The sequence below is a fragment of the Phocoena phocoena genome, chromosome 17 (genome assembly GCF_963924675.1).
Source record: "Phocoena phocoena chromosome 17, mPhoPho1.1, whole genome shotgun sequence".
NCBI lineage: Eukaryota > Metazoa > Chordata > Mammalia > Artiodactyla > Phocoenidae > Phocoena > Phocoena phocoena.
In genome coordinates, this window is record NC_089235.1 from 36,175,688 (window position 1) to 36,194,477 (window position 18,790).

Consider the following 18,790-nt stretch of genomic DNA (forward strand, 5'->3'; position numbering starts at 1 on the left):
GTGATTCATCAATAAATAGTTGCTGATTTAAATAGAGTTGATATGTAGTTAGAGGAGGGATAGAGATGTGGAGAAAGGGTCACATGCTTGTGCTACTGAGTTTAAGTGTAGTATTGGAAATCACTGGAAGTTCTAACATGTCAGGGATGTGATCAAAATATTTTAGGAAAAAGAATTTTTCTGTTGTTCTACATGGGAGGTGGAAGATAAGTTCAACTTTTTATTTGCATAGGTGTTACCTGGACATTTGGGAAGAGATATCTTATATAGATGACATGTAGTACTGAACTTTAAGCTAATTTTAGCCATTGAAACTTTTGAATAAATATGTTTACTCTTGAATTTTATGGGCTGGGTAAAGTGCTCTAAGAGTATCGTGGGTGTGAATAAATTTTTTCACAAAGGATTTTTGGTATTGCTGGTTATAATCAATCCTACTCTTGATACCATGCTTTGGAGTGAGATTTTGGCATGTTTTAAATAATGTCTAAGCACATGGAGTTGGAAGAAAACCTGGAGCTGTAATTCCAGATTTATATTTAACAAAATATTTTTAGGAAAGATTTACTGTGACTTTTAGGAGTTTTATCTCTTTTATTGAGAGACTACAGAACTATTTTATCAAACTAATTTCTTTTCCCTCCTGGTCTTAGGATGTTGTAGAACAATTTCTGGCACTAATATGATTAGATATTTCTATATAGATTCATCTTCAATTCTAAAAATTCTATTCATGTGAATTCTTTGTTACTAACATTGAACACAGATTTTTTTTTTACATGATTGAAATTACACAAATCATAGTTGTTGATTGGTGATTTCAGTATTTAAGCTTTCAATTATTCTTCTCATTTTGTTAACATGGATTTGAATTTTTCACCTAGATATGTTTAGAAAAAAAATCTTTACTCTTTATTTTGACTATAAAAGTAATAATACTCAGTTTATATACAGCTTCTGTATTTCTTTGTTTATGTAATGAGTAGAGTATATAAAACAAAGTTAGATTGCTATTTGTGAAGAAAAAGCAACATAGCATCTCTATTAAAGGTGGATTTCCTTATCTGATGAGTCTACCTCTGACACCAGAAGAATAGGGCTAAAATACTACAACTGAGTCTCTGATGGGACTCCAAATCTAAATTAATGAAAGGTTCATAAATGTAACATATGTAAACAATTGGAAAAACACAAAGCAAATTCTATTCTGTACACATGAATAAAGTGTACATATATCACTACATGCTTAGGATTCAATGGATTTATAAAAAGAGAGGTATTTTTGCACAGATAGAAAGCCAGTGATGTCATTTTGGGAAGACTGAAAGAGTAGATCTTCACCTTAATTTAAAAACAATGGGAAAAAAGTACAGCAGGGAATCTTGGAGGTAGCCAAGGTGTCCAAGTACTTCGTTATTCTAAAGACTTCCAGAAAACAGATCTCTACTCTCTGGACAAATAGGCATTAAAAGGGCTCCAGCAAACTCTATACATGGTATTCTTTTCCTTAACTTCACAATTTTAGTTAATATATTGGCTTTTTGGTTTAATTCGAATGGCACAGCTCATAAATGCAGGCTTTTTATTCTGGGGGCTGGGCCTTACAATCATAAAATAAAGGTCTTTGACAGCCTGACTGTTCCATTATGAAATGTAACATCCTTTTTAAAATAGAGAAACCCCCCAAAAGTCATGTGAAAAGAGGCCAGAATCATAAAAAATATTGGGGACATTTCAAACAGTAGTATGAACCATATGTCATTCCTCAGAAATTTCAGTTACAAGAGCACGAGTGTGAGAATTATATAATTGGAAAAATAGAGAAAACTGAATGAACAATTCAGAGACAGGAAATAACTGTTGCCACAAATAATTGTTCATTGTATGCATATTTTCTTAGCCCATGAAATGAAATTTCAGTTTGTTTATGAGAACTGGCTATTCTGTTCCCAGACTGGGCAGTGGCTGTCTAAATGTTTCTGTATGAATGAAAATCTCGTCTCCCAGGCAAAAAAAAAATAAAGACATTTAGCAATGCCTCTTACGTTTCTGAATGTTTTAGAACTGGTAGTTGTTTGATACGTTGAAAATATACACTCCCCAAAGAAGTAAATCTAGATTCTCGGAATACATTTTGCATGGCAAACCTCTCTGGCAATTTTATGGTTTTGCATAGCTTGTAGGGAGAGAGGGGAATAGCTAAATGCGTCCTGGGTTCATTAGCATAACCCAGCCCACTTCCAACACATGCCCAGAACTACCTCATTAGCTGCTGGGATTTAAGCCAAAGCATAAGACTACAGTGAATATAAGGGGAATTACTGGCAAGAGAACTCTACACCAACTTAATACTGAATCCATTACTTTTCCAAGATGAGAAAAATATTATACTAATAGGGACCATTTCTCCATCTCATTCAAATAAGAATTCAAGGTTTTAGTCTGTATCTTTCATCTAGCATAATTAGCTGTACCATAATAACACATACAGCCTGGCTGCATATATTTAAGTGTTGTCTCTCTCCCTCTTTCTTTTATTGATTTATTTTCTGGATTGCTTTGACATTGTAAACCACAGACGAGTTGGAGCCTGGCATTGAAAGGAGGTGTTCTGCAACGACTTTTTTCTTGTTTTAAGAAGTTTACTTCTACAAGAGGTAATCTGAAAATGACAGGGGCAAAGAGAAAAAAGAAAAGTGTGCTCTGGAGCAAGATGAATATGCCCCACTGTGAAGACTTTAAACAGTGCTGTAGAAGGCGGCTACCTATTTTGGAATGGGCAACACATTATAATCTGAAAGAAAACTTGCTTCCAGACACTGTGTCTGGGATAATGCTGGCAGTTCAACAGGTGACACAAGGTAATGTACTGCATTTGATTTTCCTGTTTTATGCAGAATAGATATCACTTTGCTTTCTTGGAAGAGTATTGTGACCTAAGATCTACTAATGATATGTATTTTAATTAACTTTGGGGGAATAAACACATTGAATAACTGTATACAAATGTTCTCCTAGTTGTCTTTTATTTTTGCTATTTTTTGATACCTAATAAGCATCAAACCAAATTTTTAATGGCATTATATATTTGCAATGTTAAAATTCATACTATATGAGTAAAGATCAATAATTTCAGTAATTGTGGGAGAATGAGTTTTTATAGTTTGACCTTGCTGATACAGCTTCCTACTTAAGCTGAATCAAGCTATAAAATATCTCCTGGCTTGAACAAGTCATTTGTAAACCTAATTAGCAGCATACAATTACCTTTGTAGTCTTGAGAGTTGCTATAAGCAAGGAGTAGACCTTTCTGTACATAAAGGAGGCTCTTTGCCAAGATCATTATTTGCAAAGAGAATCCTGTGTGTCCTTAGAGCTTACGTTTTCACATGCCGATTTAATTCTGTATCACATTACATACTGTTTGTTTCTCAATACGAAATTTAAACTGTTGAGAAGTCTGATTTTAACTTTCCCAAAGCAGATTATAAATGATATTCTGGATTTAGATAGATGTTTCTCTTGGTGAAAGCTCTTAGGTAACTAGTGTGCATACAGTGTATGATCATGTATGTGTTTTTTGTGTGTGTATTTTCCTGAAAGGTATATTCATTGTATTTTTAAAAATTAATTCAGGTAATAATTTTCTACCTATAGCAAGAAAAGGAACTGATTTTTTTCAGCCTTGAGAATTTGTAAAATATTCCTTGGCACAGACTCTGTAGATTTATATTTTTTTGCAGTTTTACTACCTCCCTGGCTTGAAATATTATTCATACCATTAAATTATAAGCACTTTTATAACTGAATTATTCTGTAGCTGGAACAAACTGGTTTATGTGTTTCTGTTTTTAGTATGATTAGGAACATCTGCACTGGTGGCTTTACTTTAAGATCCATAATACTATCATACTTTCTGGGATTCCATTTCCCTGAATAGTCTTCTATTATATTTTTAATGACCATTTTGCCAAAAGCAAAGCATAGTAGTCTTTCATAAAAATGCAAAGTAAATAGCAGGTTAAGGCATTTTTTAGGATTGTATTTATTGAACTTTAAAATCGAAATGAAACACTACCATGGACTTTGAAACTAAGGTGATGAGCTTACAAGGACTTTGTCACCAGATAGTTTCAGTATATTTTATAAATTTATTTTGCTTTAATTTATTGTAAAGTGAAAGAAAAATATATTTCTAAAACTAAATATTTTTCATCTTTGTTAAATATCAGGTTAATAAGAAAATTTGGGGATATGATAAAGATACCTGTGATACATCATTAGCATTATCATTTATGTGTCTTTGGTAGTTAATTGTATGGCTTTTCTTTGGATATAAATATTGAGGGGTTTTGTTTTATGAGTCATGCATTTCACTGGTTATGAAGAAATATGTTACCAGCCCCCGACTGATGAGAAGCACAAAGCTTACTCAGCCCTTGTGTCTTGGAAGTTATGTATCTGGCTCTTGGTTCTCTTGGAAGGCTCCCAGTGATTGGGCAAGGAAGCTACACTGCTAGAAAGAACTTAAAGGTTTTTGTTGGTGTATGGACAGACTAATTCTTCTAAAAGTACTTTAAAAACAATTCTCTCAAACTTTCTCATGCTTACTCACTATGGGTAAATATCATAAGCTACCATTTGTTGTAAGGGGCATTGTTGTAAATCCCTTATATACATTATCTTACCCTATCATGACAAAATCCCAAATGATAGCAGTCCTCCATTTTCCATATGAGAAAGTGGAAGCTTAGACAAGTAAATAATTTTTCCTGGACTTCATGCCTGATAAGTGATAGAGTCAGGACTTGATTCCAAAGCTAACACTCAACATTTTATGCTTTATACTCTACACTGCCAACATAACTAGACTTTTTCATAAAACCAATGTTATTAGTAATAGAAGGCATTTCTTTGGAAAGGTGCAAACATCCTTTCCTTTAAATTACCTTTGCATTTAGGTTTCACCCCTGCAGTTTTTAGACTCAAAGGCAGAGTGACAAGGGAAATAACTACAGTAGAACATGGAGTAAGGAAGGCACTTAGATATCATTACCTGCTATTCATGTGAATACAGTATTGGCAATCATTATCAACTCCATTTCTTTAGGAAAAATTAGAAGAAAGAAGGGGTAATTTTTGCTCTTGCATCATAATGCAAACAGTAGAAACAAAGATCTGATTTTACTCTACCAGTCTTTGAAGCAGCTTTTCAGTTATTCAACATAGTTGAATTACATGAAATTGTTGAATTCAATGTTTTTTAACCTACAAATACAAAAAATTATATAATTCAATCCAGTAGTTGTTTTTAATTCTTCTTTCTCTAGAAATGCATTTAAAATTAAGGTTAAAGGAAACTAACATTTGAGTCTTTTCTATATGTCAAATACCAAGGAGCCATTTTAAATTACTTTATTAAAGATTTCCTAGTTGTTAAATATAGACACTTGTCAGTCATCATCATAATTGATTCCTCTGTAGTATTTTCTGTGTTGACTATAGCCTTTCTAAAACCATTTCTTCTCTTGGGTTTTAGACACTGCTCTTCTGTTTACATTCTGCTACCTCTCTGGCCTTCTCTTACTATGAGCCTTTGCAGATTTTGCTTCCTACTCTATCTACCCATTAAACATTAGTGTCCTGGAGACTCAAACACTGGGCCTTCTTCTCTGAAAATGAATGCCTTAGGCTATTTCATCTGCATCAGAGGCTCTAAACACCTTAACTGTACTATTGAAACTTTCTTCTCAGCCCGAGATCCACATCTTCAACTATACAAACCTAGAATCTCCTAAAAGCACTTCAAAGGCAACGCTAGTCTTCTAAAAGAAGCAAACTGAATGATGCCACCATCCTAACCAGAATTATTATAATAAATAATAACAGTAATTTTTAGACGCAAAAGAACACTTGACATATATACAAAACTGAGGCTTATAGAGAATAAATAACTTGCTTAAAGTCACACAGTAAATGAGTTAGAAGATATAGGATTTTAACCCAAGTGGTCTGGCTCCAGGGACTATGTTCTCACCTTTGTACCAGACTACCTCTCACAGAGTCTCAAGTCATTCTCAACTCTTCCCTCTCTTTTGCTACTCTACCATCTAGTGTACAATCAACCACCAGATTCTGTTGTTTCTATTCCCTAAATATCTTTCCAAACTAGTAGTCTTACTTCATGTTCCCGGCTACTGCCCTAGTTCACTGACCTACTGAAATCATCATCTTGTGGGTCTTCATTCTCTACTCTATCTCCTCCTGTAGGCCATTCCATACTGTAGCTGGAATGATCATAAAAATCTAAACATCAATTCCCTGTTCATAATTCTTCAGTGACCCTCTGTTTCCTCTAGGATAAAAGCCTGATTCTTCAGAATAATCTATTAGATCATTAATAATCTGGGCCTCTTAATGCAAAGTTCTACTCAAAGAGATCTTTCCTCTGAGAATCCCTCCCAATCTCCTGGGAAAGATGTATGTTTTCTTACCTCCTACTCCCTTTGTACTTTTTACATATCTCTATGATAGGCCTTATCAGATTGCATTGTAATCTTTTGGTACAACTCTTTATGCACTGGTGGGTAAGCTTTGGAAAGAATGTCTTAATCTTTATATTTTTGCCGACTTGTACCTGGTGCATCAACATAGGTTTTCAGTAACATAGGTTTTCAGTAAATGTTTCTCCATATCATTAAATAAACAGTTTAGCTCCTGAAGCCTCTGATTGTTCTATGGTAACATGCTGCCACTCTAGGAAAGAAATTAAATTAATTCTTATGTCTTCAAAATAAATGTAATAAAGATATGATAGTAAAAATTACATAAAAATGTGAGTAATTAATTTCTTCCAATTTCCCTTACTTCCCTGAATTTATAAACTTATAGCCCACCAGACAAATCTGGTAAAAGATTTGTCTGTGTTTCCTTCGTCCCAGTGTTTACATTTTCTCCAACATTAACCCATCTGTATAGTTCATATGAAAATCTAGGTGCCTGGCTTCTCTTGAAAAAGGGAAGTACATGGCCATAAGAGGCCCATGTTCCCATGTGGTAAAAACCTGCTCACTCCCCCTGTGGACAGGGCATGTGCTTTGTATTTTGCTACAGTTTCCACCATACACACATCTGCTGTCACGCTTCCTCCTAGTATCCCTATTATCTGCCTATCCCTATGAGTGTCTGAATTTGTATCCCCTGCCAAGACACTTTCTAACATGTTTTGTTGAAATACCTTGAACTCATTCTTGAATAAAACCTTTAAAAGAGAATACGTAAGACTAGGCTCTTAACTTAAATCCGCACAACTTTTAGGTCTGTGGACTTGCATGAATATATTCTAATATACTTCATTTCTTTTCTTGTTTTTCTTTTGTTTTTAATCTTTTTCTTTCTCTGTTTTTCCTTTTTTTCTTTTTCAAAGAGCAGGCGCTGGGCCCCACTGCAGGCAGGCGCACCCATCCGGGGAAGGCCAGAGGTTCTTCCCACGTGCTCTGGCACTCGCCACAGTGGCCCCTGCGCTTGGGAGGGGCAGCAGCTGGGGGTTCCGGTACCCCAAGGCTCCCTCTCAGATAGCTAGAGAAGGCTTTCTCACCGAGGGCACGTCGTCTCCCACCCATCGTCTTCCCTTCGGGCCCACGGAGGCGCTCCACGAGACGCCAGTCCTTGACTGGGTGGAGGAGCAGGGGCTGCTGCAGTATGGGTAGGCACACGGCCCACAGCAGCGTTCACGGTCAGGGCCGGGGCACGACCTGTGTTGCTCTCAGTCTCGTCCAGCGGGCTCTTGAATGGGGGAGCACGCCCGAGAAGCGTGACAGCCTTCCCTCTCGCAGGCCCTGTCCCACCATGATCAACCCCACGCCCGCCTACGACCCCCACAAAGGGGCACACGTGGCGTTCGCCCGGCCAAAGTCAGTCTCCCCAGGGCACACCGCAAGAGGACGACCACGATGAGGTGGCACCTAGCTCCACCAAGGGGTGGGGGACAGGCACACCTCTCTTACCGTCTCGAACCCCCCAAGAGAGCTGCTCATGGGACACACCACCGTGGCGGGGACCAGAGGAGCGCGCTGGGAAAGGGAAATGACACCACCGCTCAGCCTCAGGCACCTGAGGGATGACCTGGAGCGCTCCAGGGGCACCACAGAGGGTCCGGAGAGGCACGCTCAGGCACCGACAGGGGCGCGCAGCGCGGGGCGGGACCCCCCCCCGGGCGGGACCCCCCCCCCCCCACACCTCAGGGAGAACCAATGGCGAGGCACACGCCAAGGAGGCAAAGCAAGAGTGTCTGCTGCGTCAGAGGACCACGGCTCCCCCGAGGCCATGAGGCAGGGGGCAGGAGACTGAGGGTCAGAGCTGGAGGCCGCACCCCTCCCTTCCACACACCCCCTCGACGGGGCTGGGGTGGGGGAGGCGAGGGGCAGGAACGTCTGTCCCTAGTGTGGCGTGGCTTAGGCCTGGCCAGGGAGAGCATGAATACTTCATTTCTTTATAATTCTATGTATTTTCTGTTACTTATGTTAAGAAAGTATTCTAGGAAGGGGTTCATAGGCTATACCAGACTGCTAAAGGAGTCCTCAAAGTAGATATTTACTCCCCGAAGTAAATAAATATGTGTATGTGTGCTCATTTCAAAGAAAAAACAAAAAGGAATTTTAGGACGTTTTTTTCACCATGTTCAAATATTTCTTAGAAATGCTTTGTGTTTTTTAAAATATTAAAAACATTTGGGAGCACTCAGTACTAACATCAGGTGAAAACCATTATAACTGGCATCTACCACAGTGTTCTTTAATTGACATCTTGTAGGACCTCACTACAGAATGTAGTTTGAGGGTGAACAAACATTCTAGAGAATGTCATTGACTTAAACATGTCACTAACATGGTTGGCAAGTTAAGCAGTATGACTCTAGAGTAGTTCACATTCTACCCTGAACGACCACTTGCAGGAAATATTTTCTTTTTTTTTCCAATCTGAAAAACTCAAGCATTGAGACAGGGTGGAGACCTAAAATGCATGACTTGCCATATAAGTATCTAATACACTGAGGAGGAATATGAGAATGTTTTGACTTGCATTCCAAGGGATCACCTAGAATTTTTGTTGCCAAACCATGAAAATTTTATGCTGCCATAGGGTTGCCTGATGTTCAAACCACAGTGTTCTGAGCCACAGACAAAGGGTGTATATTCCTTATAATTATGTAGAACTTGTGGCATTACTGGCACCAAAATGTGTGGAAGCGGATCTTCATTGCACTCCTGAGGGCAGCTTAGTGACACGTGGAACGATAAGTGGAAATTCCTGAAGCAGACTGCACTTTGAAAATTAAAGGCTTATCTGAGAATTTCTCCCTGCCTGGTCTCAGCCCTGAGGGTTAAGAATCCTAGCATTAGCTACATATCTCTAACCTAACACCCTTAATCACTGTAAACATGTAGATTATAATGTAGAGAGATTATAATGATTTATTATATCTAGTAACTTTTCTCCAGGAACAATGCAGCCAAATATTGCTAAATAAATCTAAATGAAACTTTCCCTGACCTCCATAAAAATGGACACAGGAGCTAGGAACACTCTGCTGGCTTTTCACCTCTCCATTTCCCCTCATCCCATGACACATGCTCTTACCCATAGCTCTAGGCTTCATTCAGCACTTCTGATTTCCTTTTTCTCATAAATGTAAATTATGGTGATTTATATATTCAAAGGCTATTTATATATTTCTGCACTTAGAATAATACTCCCTATAATATTCAGACCTGTTCACATGGAAGAACCATGACCTTCCATTTTAGAGTGGTGAAAACTTGGGAAGGTTTGCAACAAACAGATGTGTAGTGGCTGTGAAGATAAGGTGTGTGACCTATATAGTAATAGACTTCTGTTTTTGCCAGCTAGGATCCATCCTTGCTTCTTTTAGTAATTATGCCTTGGATTTGTTTTGAGGAACAACCCCTCTTCCATTTTTGGTATACATGGTTCAGGTGAGATTCTAATTTTGGCTCTAGGATGATCAGAAAAATAAGTCTCCCTCAACCAGGATTCTCAACTTTGGGGCCCACTGGAACCAACTTGGGGCCTAAAAGAACATTGGTACCTGGGCCGCATGACAAACAATTAAATCAGCTTTCCTGGGAGTAGTTCCCAGACATGGAGGCATTGTGTTTCTTCCTTTATAAGTTGTCCCAGATTCTAATGTTCATCAGTGTTGAGAGCTGCAACCAGACAGTTGTTGATCCAGGTGAAGACTTGTGGCTCGTCTTGATAATTAGCACAATTCCATACACCTGGCCAGGGACTGGTTCAATGGTGACAATTTCCCCCCTAGGCACAAGGGGGTTTACAACACAAAAAAACAGTCATTTCCCATTTTAAAATGGTGATGGCAATACAAATGACCTGAAAGGTCCACTCACTCTGGATCCTAGGACGTGTGTGGAATCTTTCAGAAAGAAAGGAAAAGACATCTTCCTTTGTGCTGAGACTACTAACAGTCAGGATGATGTGCTTCTACAACTTCCCTGGGCCTCCAAAGTCTGAAAATGAAGCCAACCCAGCAAAGGGCGTAGCAGAGAGAAACTGAGTACTGATGATAGCTAGTACACTTCTGACTTTTCACTTGCATGTGCAAACACTTTTTTGGTTGTTGTTAATTAGGTTTAAGTTGGATTACTTCTAATCACCTTAACTACACATTTGAGGGTTATTGCAATTTAAATGTGTTACACAAATTGTTTCTAATTTTATAAAACCCAGCAAGGTAGATATTTCATACTTTACAGTCCTTTTCATGAGAAGAGGAGTTTGAGGTTGAGAACACTGGGTGACTTGCCCTTAATTCTAGTACTGCTAAGAGGGATTGAAATGTAAATCTGCTGGGCTCCATCTTTCATCCCTCACTGCTCTCTGTTCTCCAGTTTGCTTTGTGTATAACAGACATAACCTGAGTGGGACTGGGAATGAACTGAGCAGCACACTGCACAACAGCCCCTCAGGCTGCCCCATCACATGATGACATGTCACCTTCCTTGATAAAATAAAACCCAGAGATTCTGGTTGAGAGGGGAAGAGGGCTGTGCCAGTGGGAAGAAGTACCTACACCAGAGCTCCTGTTCTTTCCCTTGAGAGCCTCTCATACCCCCTGCTACACTAGCTTAGGGTGTGGGAGGAAGGAGAGATGTGCTTTAATACTGGCCTGAGCATCAACGGACAATAGCTTTTACCATGTGGCAGAGGTGACACAGGATAAAATGTCTGTATGAGAGTTTACTAAAAGCTAGGGAGAAATAAAAGGGGAAAATAGTCCTTATCCTCTATTCTTTATTATACTGAAAGTCACCCCCATCTATTCAACTTCTGTCTATGTCAGAAGTCTAGTGGGAATTTTTACTGCCTCTTCTCCCTTCAGCCATATTCAGTTATTCAAGTTTTATAAATTCTTTCCTTTTAATGTCTCTCTAATGTATCTGAATGCCCATTGTCCTTGTGGCAACCTCCCTCGTAATAGTAGATATTACATTTGCTAAATGCTTAAAATGTGCCACAAAATGTGCTAAACATTCACTGCGTGCTATATCATTGAATCTTCATAATAACCCAAGAGTTTGATATTATTTATATTTTACAGATGAAGGAAGGCTGATTAGTTTGCTTGTATTGCAAGGTAATACAGTTTCTATAAATCATAGGAAGTGTTTAAATGTGTGTCTTTCTAAATCTTGAGTCTGTGCTCCTATCTTAATAAAAAGTCACCATTATTCATTTCTTGCCAGTTAGAATGTCTTCTCATTTATAATTTTGTCCCTCTATTATCTATTTTCAAACTGCACAAAATAATTAAGTTATACAGTGGGTATCTTTGTTTTAAATTCCTTCAGCTGTGCCATTGCAAATGGCTTTTTAATTTGCTATTTTACTCTTCATAGCATCCTTGTTTCACACCATGTCACTGGCCTCTCTCACTTTCCCTTCTCATCCCTTCTCATTCCTTCTGTCTTGGCTCCCTGGAACTCCAGATACTTCCCTGGAACTGAAACTGCAGGTGCATTTTTATTGGCTTGTATAATGTTGGGAGTCAATGTATAAATATTAGAAGACTTCATTTTAAAATTGAGAGTTTTTTTTTCAGCATTTAAATCTAATCATCTAACAGCAAAGGGCTAATATTCCTGAATGGAAACAAGAGGCTAAAGTTGACCGGTGCCTGCACCCTTTATGTAGGCATGGACTTTGCAATTTGTCATATTCCCCAACACTCTCTATCCTTTTACGTTAATACCGCTTCACTCCTGTTATTCATCCTCTTCAGATCTAGAGTAGGATGTTTTCAAACTCAGCTCAAAGACACTCTGATTGTCCAAACGTATCAAAGCATTCAGAAAAACAAGTTGTTTTATATAAAAAGCAAACTATAAATATCCAACTTTTCTCTCTTTACACAGGCATGAACTTCTGAAAATGTTTTTTCAAGGCCCTTCAATATCTGGATCTCACATACATCTCTCCTTACATTCACCCTATGTTCTGGTTACACTGAACTGCTCTTAGTGTTCTAAAGGATCATGCTTGTTTTGCCTCAGGACATTTGCACATACTGCTTCCTCTTAAATGGATAATCTTTCTCCCCTGGCCCCCTTCACCTGATTATATCTTAGCACATTTCAGGCTGGGTTTAGCTCTGTAGTTCTGAACCTTGGCTGTATATTATAATCTCTTTCAGCACTTTAAAAAAATACCCATGCCCAAGCAAGCCCTATGCCAATTAAATCAAAATCTCTGAGGAATTTAGGGCAAATCATTTAATGTTCTGCACCTCAGCTTCCTCAACTAATGATAACAAATAAAGTAAAATGAGCAGCTAGGGTTGAGAACTATGGGCTTTCAGAAGATGCTTGATAGATACCTCTATTTTGTTTTCCCAGAGTACCCTCTCTTATCCGCTTAATTAACTCTGTCACATTTGTTTTTGATTTATATTTGATTTTTCTTCTAAGCTATAAGTTCCTTCGTGGCAGGGACTGTTTACCGTTTAGGATGACCAATCATCCTGGTTTTAGCAATGAATATCCTGAGTCCTAGGAAACCCTTCTAGCTCTTATCAATGCCTTTGGCACATAGTAGGTGCTCAAATGTTTCTTGATAGTAAAAAATCATAATTGAGATGATGGGATAGAGCTTTCCTGCGGCTACTCTCCCCATGGAAACTTTTAATCTCTTACTGTTTCTAATATTTAAGCTTGTAGGTCTGTTGATCATGAAGCTTTTTGATCATGGTAATTATTTTCACTCTTGTGAGATCTCACCTGTACAATAAGCTACAGTATGAAAACATGATGTATTTTGCCTTAACCCCTCTAGTGATTAGAACCAATGATCTTTGATTAATAATACTTGTCTGTGAACCAAGAGAATGTCTTTCTATAGGAATTTTGTTTCACACAGTTATGTTTCTTGGATATATGTAAATTTACCCTGAGAGATCCACTTGTAATATCACTTAACCCTGAGCCCACTGATGCTGTGAACCAGACAGCTGATTATATTGTGGTTTGTTAATAACAGTGCTAAGACCACCATAAACCATTTGCCAGAGGGAAATAACTTTTATCATTACCCACACAGTTTGTGTTCGATTTCTTATATATAATTCTTGGAAGTGCCTACTACCACCTAATTATTTTGTTTTCAAGAATACTAATCTGTCTTCCTAGGGTTCTTTATTCATTTCTATTTTTAAAAAAATACTTGAAAAAGTAGTCCTTTGCTATGTTCTTGGAAAGAGAGAAGAAAAAGACAACAATCCAGCCCACAAGGGCCTTATTATTTTTTCCTTCCTCAGAAATTTGTACAAAAGTATATGAGAATATGATCTTGTTATTTCAACCTTGAAGATATTCCAGTGTGGGTACATAAGGGTGGGAACATTTTCTTAATGAAAGTTTGTAGAGTATTGGTTTCAGCCACTTTCTGAGTAGATTGTATAACCTAGGGAGCTGCCAAAGATTTCTGTGTTTTTATTAAGAAAAGTGAAGAGTGGTACAATCCTATCTATATAACATGACATGAAATGAATGTTTGGTTGTAAAAACTGGATCAACATAGAGAAGAAAATGACAGTCTTAAAAAATTGGCAAGATTTGATTACCTAAGGGCACATGGTATTGTATGAAATGGAATTTTAAGAAATCAAGTCCTGCCAAGCACTTTCTCTGGAGAGGATCTCAAGGGAACTATATACACAGGTAACATTTAGGGAATGTATCCTACTTTATTAGCTGAATTAGTGTTTTAAACCATAGATCTAGCAAACCTGGAGTGGAGCAAAACAATTTAGGCCTGAGGTTGAAGAGCTATTTCCTTTTTTCTTGTAAAGCTAAGATTTGGATGTGCTTGTAGAAAGAAAAGAGATGTATCAGAGCTGACCTTGAGGCAGGCCCTGGTCTTTTTATCATATCAGTAGCATGGATGAAGAAATAGTACAAGAGCAAAAACATACGCATGTGGACATAGCCTTTCCCATCAAGAAATCTGTCTTCCTCGGTGTTCTATTTTGACCCCTCCTATTAGCAGTCCTCCTCTTGGGTGGGGGAAGTGGAAGGTGGTGGAGAGGAGTCTGAGGACTTCTGCTCTACCACTTGAGCTGAGGTTGTGGCACTGTAACTAGAGAGAGGTGGATGGAATCAAGATATTTGAGAAGGTAGAATTGAGGTCAGGTCCAGGGAGATTAGCTAAGGCATACAAACTCAGCTTGTGAGTGTAAAGTTTAGCACCTGGGTGTCAACTAGTGGGACCAGAACACAAAAGGTTAAAACTGGAAAATAAAGTGTCAGAAGCTCAGGCAAAGTGTAAGAGCAACTCAGGATTAGTATCTGGGTCCAAGATCCTGGGTAAAAAGTTTTCAATTACAGTCTAGGGACCCAGCAGCATGAATAGATCTCATAGTCTTTTCTAATTTTCTATCCAGGACATGAGCAGGCCTCAAATTTTGGTAGGTGGGCCTGAGCCCATAGGAGGTAGTGAGAAGATGCACCAAGCTGGCAAAGAGAAATAAGGAAGAAGACATTAGCCAGCAGTTAATGTAAAGTGGGGAGGAAAGTTCTTATCCTCTGCTGGTCCTGGGCCTAGTGTGTGGTTTAGAGGAGTGCTATATAAACTTGGTCCTCAAAAAACAAAAACAAAAATCAAAAACAAAAGCAACAAAAACCAATAAAATATGCCATGGTAAAGTCCTTGTTCAACTTTACTCAGAGTATTCAAGGGGAAAGACGGTCAGGACCTGTGAGAAGCCTTGAAACTCCCAGTCATGCTCTATGTGGTCAGCACCTCCTAAAAAATCTAGCATTCAGCACCCTTGAGTTGGTACTGGGTTCTGCAATGAACTGCTTATTAACCTCATTTCCTGACCTCTTTATAATCTTCTTGACCACTTAACCTCGCTTATGCCTTCATCCACCTGATAATCAGGACATTTCTTTGCTTTGACCCTTTGTTTTCCTTCTCATAGTCTTCATAGCTTTGGGTAAATGTATCATTTTATTCCTAGGCCTCTTTCTTTTTTTATTGAAACCCCATGAAAGAGATACCAGTACTTAGCTTGATGCACACTAGTTTACTTACAAATGGAATTAATTCTTATTAGCTTCCTTAACAATAGATCTCACAATATAATTGGAGACCTGGATACAAAAGCAGGTAATTATAATAATTTTGGTAGGTTGTACAAATGAAGAATGTATAAGGTACAGCAATAGCACTGATAACATTATAAACTCTTCCTAGAGTGGGGATGAGATTGGTAGTCAGGGAAAGTTTCAAGAGGAAATTATACTTTAACTGCATCTTGAAGGCTAATACAAGTTTCCCAGGTAGCCCATGGATATAGGGCACTATAGAAAGAAGAAAAATATGCAGTGTTAAGAAGAATAAAAGAACATAGCTTGTTTAAATACTTGTCAATAATCTAACTTGGTGGGAGTTGTAGCTGGAGAGGTTAGCAGAGTCCAGATCATAAAAGTCTTCTTGAGTAACATGGAAAAAGTGTTTGGGCTTATTTTCCAGGGTAATGGAGCACATTGATGGATCTTGAAGGATGCCAGGGAGTGACAAAAGTTTGTGTTATAGAATAATCACTCTGGCAGCAGCTTAATTACATACTTGACAGAGGCAAGAAACTAGTTAGGAAAGACTAATTAGGATAAATCCTGTTCAGGAAAGAAAAAACGGTGGTCTGAACAGAGAAAGGCAGCATTAGGAGCAGTAGGAGAGACAGAATCCACCAGTATTAAATGGAATAGATAAGGCGATCAATGTGCTCTGCAATGTGAGGGTGAAAAAGAGAAGGAGACAACATTTTTGATAACTTCTAGGTTTCTGAATTGGGTGACTATTTGCGTGTCAATGCCATTTTCTGAGATAGGGCATAAGTAAACAAGGAACTACCAGCATTTTTGTCTGTTTGCTTTGTTTTTAATGCATATTGTTTTGTTGTTATAGCAGAATTTGTTGTGGGAGGGATCAAAATAATTAATAAATAATTTTCATTTTGGATTTGCTATGTGTGTGCCTGTGGGATCTCCTGTAATTGATTTCTAATCTCATAGTGTTTTGGTCAGGAAAGATGCTTGATATGATTTCAATTTTCTAAAATTTACCAAGGCTTGATTTGTGACCCAAGATGTGATCTATCCTGGAGAATGTTTCATGTGCACTTGAGAAAAAAGTGCACAAGGAAACCTTGTGTTTCCTTATTTGTTTTCTGTTTGGATGATCTGTCCATTGGTGTAAGTAGGGTGTTAAAGTCCTTCACTATTATTGTTACTGTCAATTTCTTCTTTTATGGCTGTTAGCATTTGCCTTATGTATTGAGGTGCTCCTATGTTGGGAGCATAGGTATTTACAATTGCTATATCTTCTTGGATTGATCCTTTGATCATTATGTAGTGTCCTTCCTTGTCTCTTGTAATAGTCTTTATTTTAAAGTCTATCTTGTCTGAGTATTGCTACTCCAACTTTCTTCTGATTCCCATTTTCATGGAATATCTTTTTCGATCCCCTCACTTTCAGTCTGTTTGTGTTCCTAGGTCTGAAATAGGTCTCTTGTAGACAGCATATATATGGGTCTTGTGTTTGTATCCACTCAGCCAGTCTGTGTTTTTTGGTTGGAGCATTTAATCCATTCACATTTAAGGTAATTATTGATATGTACATTCCTATTACCATTTTCATAATTGTTTTAGGTTTATTCTTGTAGGTCTTTTCCTTTTCTTGTGTTTCCCACCTAGAGAAGTTCCTTTAGCATTTGTTGTAATGCGGGTTTGGTGGTGCTGAATTCCCTTAACTTTTGCTTGTCTGTAAAGCTTTTGATTTCTCTGTCAATTCTGAATGAGATCCTTGCTGGGGAGAGTAATCTTGGGTGTAGGTTTATCCCTTTGTCCTGCCATTCCCTTCTGGCCTGCAAAGTTTCTGCTGAAAGATCACCTGATAATTTTATGGGGATTCCCTTGTAGGTTATTTGTTGCTTTTCCCTTGCTGCTTTTATTTTTCTTTGTATTTAATTTTTGTTAGCTTGATTAATGTGTGTCTTGGCATGTTTCTCCTTGGCTTTATCCTGTGTGGAACTCTGCATTTCCTGCACTTGATCGACTATTTCCTTTCCCATATTAGGGAAGTTTTCAACTCTAATCTCTTGAAATATTTTCTCAGTCCCTTTCTTTCTTCTTCTTCTGGGACCCCTATAATTCAAATGTTGGTGCGTTTGATGTTGTCCCAGATTCTCTGAGACTGACCTTAATTCTTTTCATTCTTTTTTCTTTATTCTGTTTAACTCCACCATTCTATCTTTCAGCTCATTTATCATTCTTCTGCCTCAGTTATTCTGCTGTTGATTCCTTCTTGGGTTATTTTTTATTTTTATTTTTTTTTGCGGTACGTGGGTCTCTCACTGTTGTGGCCTCTCCTGTTGCAGAGCACAGGCTCCGGACACGCAGGCCCAGCAGCCATGACTCACGAGCCCAGCCGCTCCGCGGCACGTGGGATCTTCCCGGACCGGGGCACGAACCTGCATCCCCTGCATTGGCAGGCGGACTCCCAACCACTGCACCACCAGGGAAGCCCCATTCTTGGGTATTTTTCATTTCAATTACTGTGTTGTTCATCACTGATAGTTTTTTAGTTCTTCTAGGTCCTTGTTAAAAGTTTCTTGTATTTTCTCCATTCTATTTCCTAGATATTGGAACATCTTTATTATCATTAGCTGAATTCTTTTTCAGATACCTTGCCTATTTCCTCTTCATTTATTTGTTCTTGTGGGATTTTACCTTGCTCCTTTGTCTGCAGTGTATTTCTCTGTCATTTCATTTTCTCTAACCAATTGTGTTTATTGTCTTCTTTCTGCAGGCTGCAGGGTCATAGTTCCTCTTGTTTCTGTGGACTGACCCCTGTTGAGTGAGGTTGGTCCAGGGGCTTGTGTAGGCTTCCTGGTGGGAGGGCCTGGTGCCTGCGCTCTGTCGGATGGAGTTGAGTATTTTCCCTCTGATGGGCAGGATTATGTCAGGTGGTGTGTTTTCAGTTGTCTGAGAGCTTAGTGCAACTTTAGGCAACTTGTCTACTGATGGGTGGGGCTGTGTTACTGTCTTGCTGGTTGTTTGGTGTGAGGTGTTTAGCACTGGACCCTGCAGGCAGTTGTGTGGGGTCAGGTCTTCGTGTTGATATGGATACCTTCAGGAATGCGCACACCGATTAATATTCCCTGGGCCCAGGAATTCTCTGTTGTTCCAACATC

General features: G+C 38.5%; 1 protein-coding gene across 1 annotated transcript in view; it reads left to right on the forward strand.

Annotated features, from left to right (window-relative positions):
- The first annotated feature begins 2,668 nt into the window (after positions 1–2,668).
- The window catches only part of SLC26A7 (solute carrier family 26 member 7), a 202,424-nt gene continuing 186,302 nt past the window's right edge, over positions 2,669–18,790 (forward strand). The window contains exon 1 of the mRNA XM_065895196.1: positions 2,669–2,861. Coding sequence (XP_065751268.1) covers positions 2,669–2,861 — 193 coding nt within the window. The remainder of the gene's footprint in view (positions 2,862–18,790) is intronic.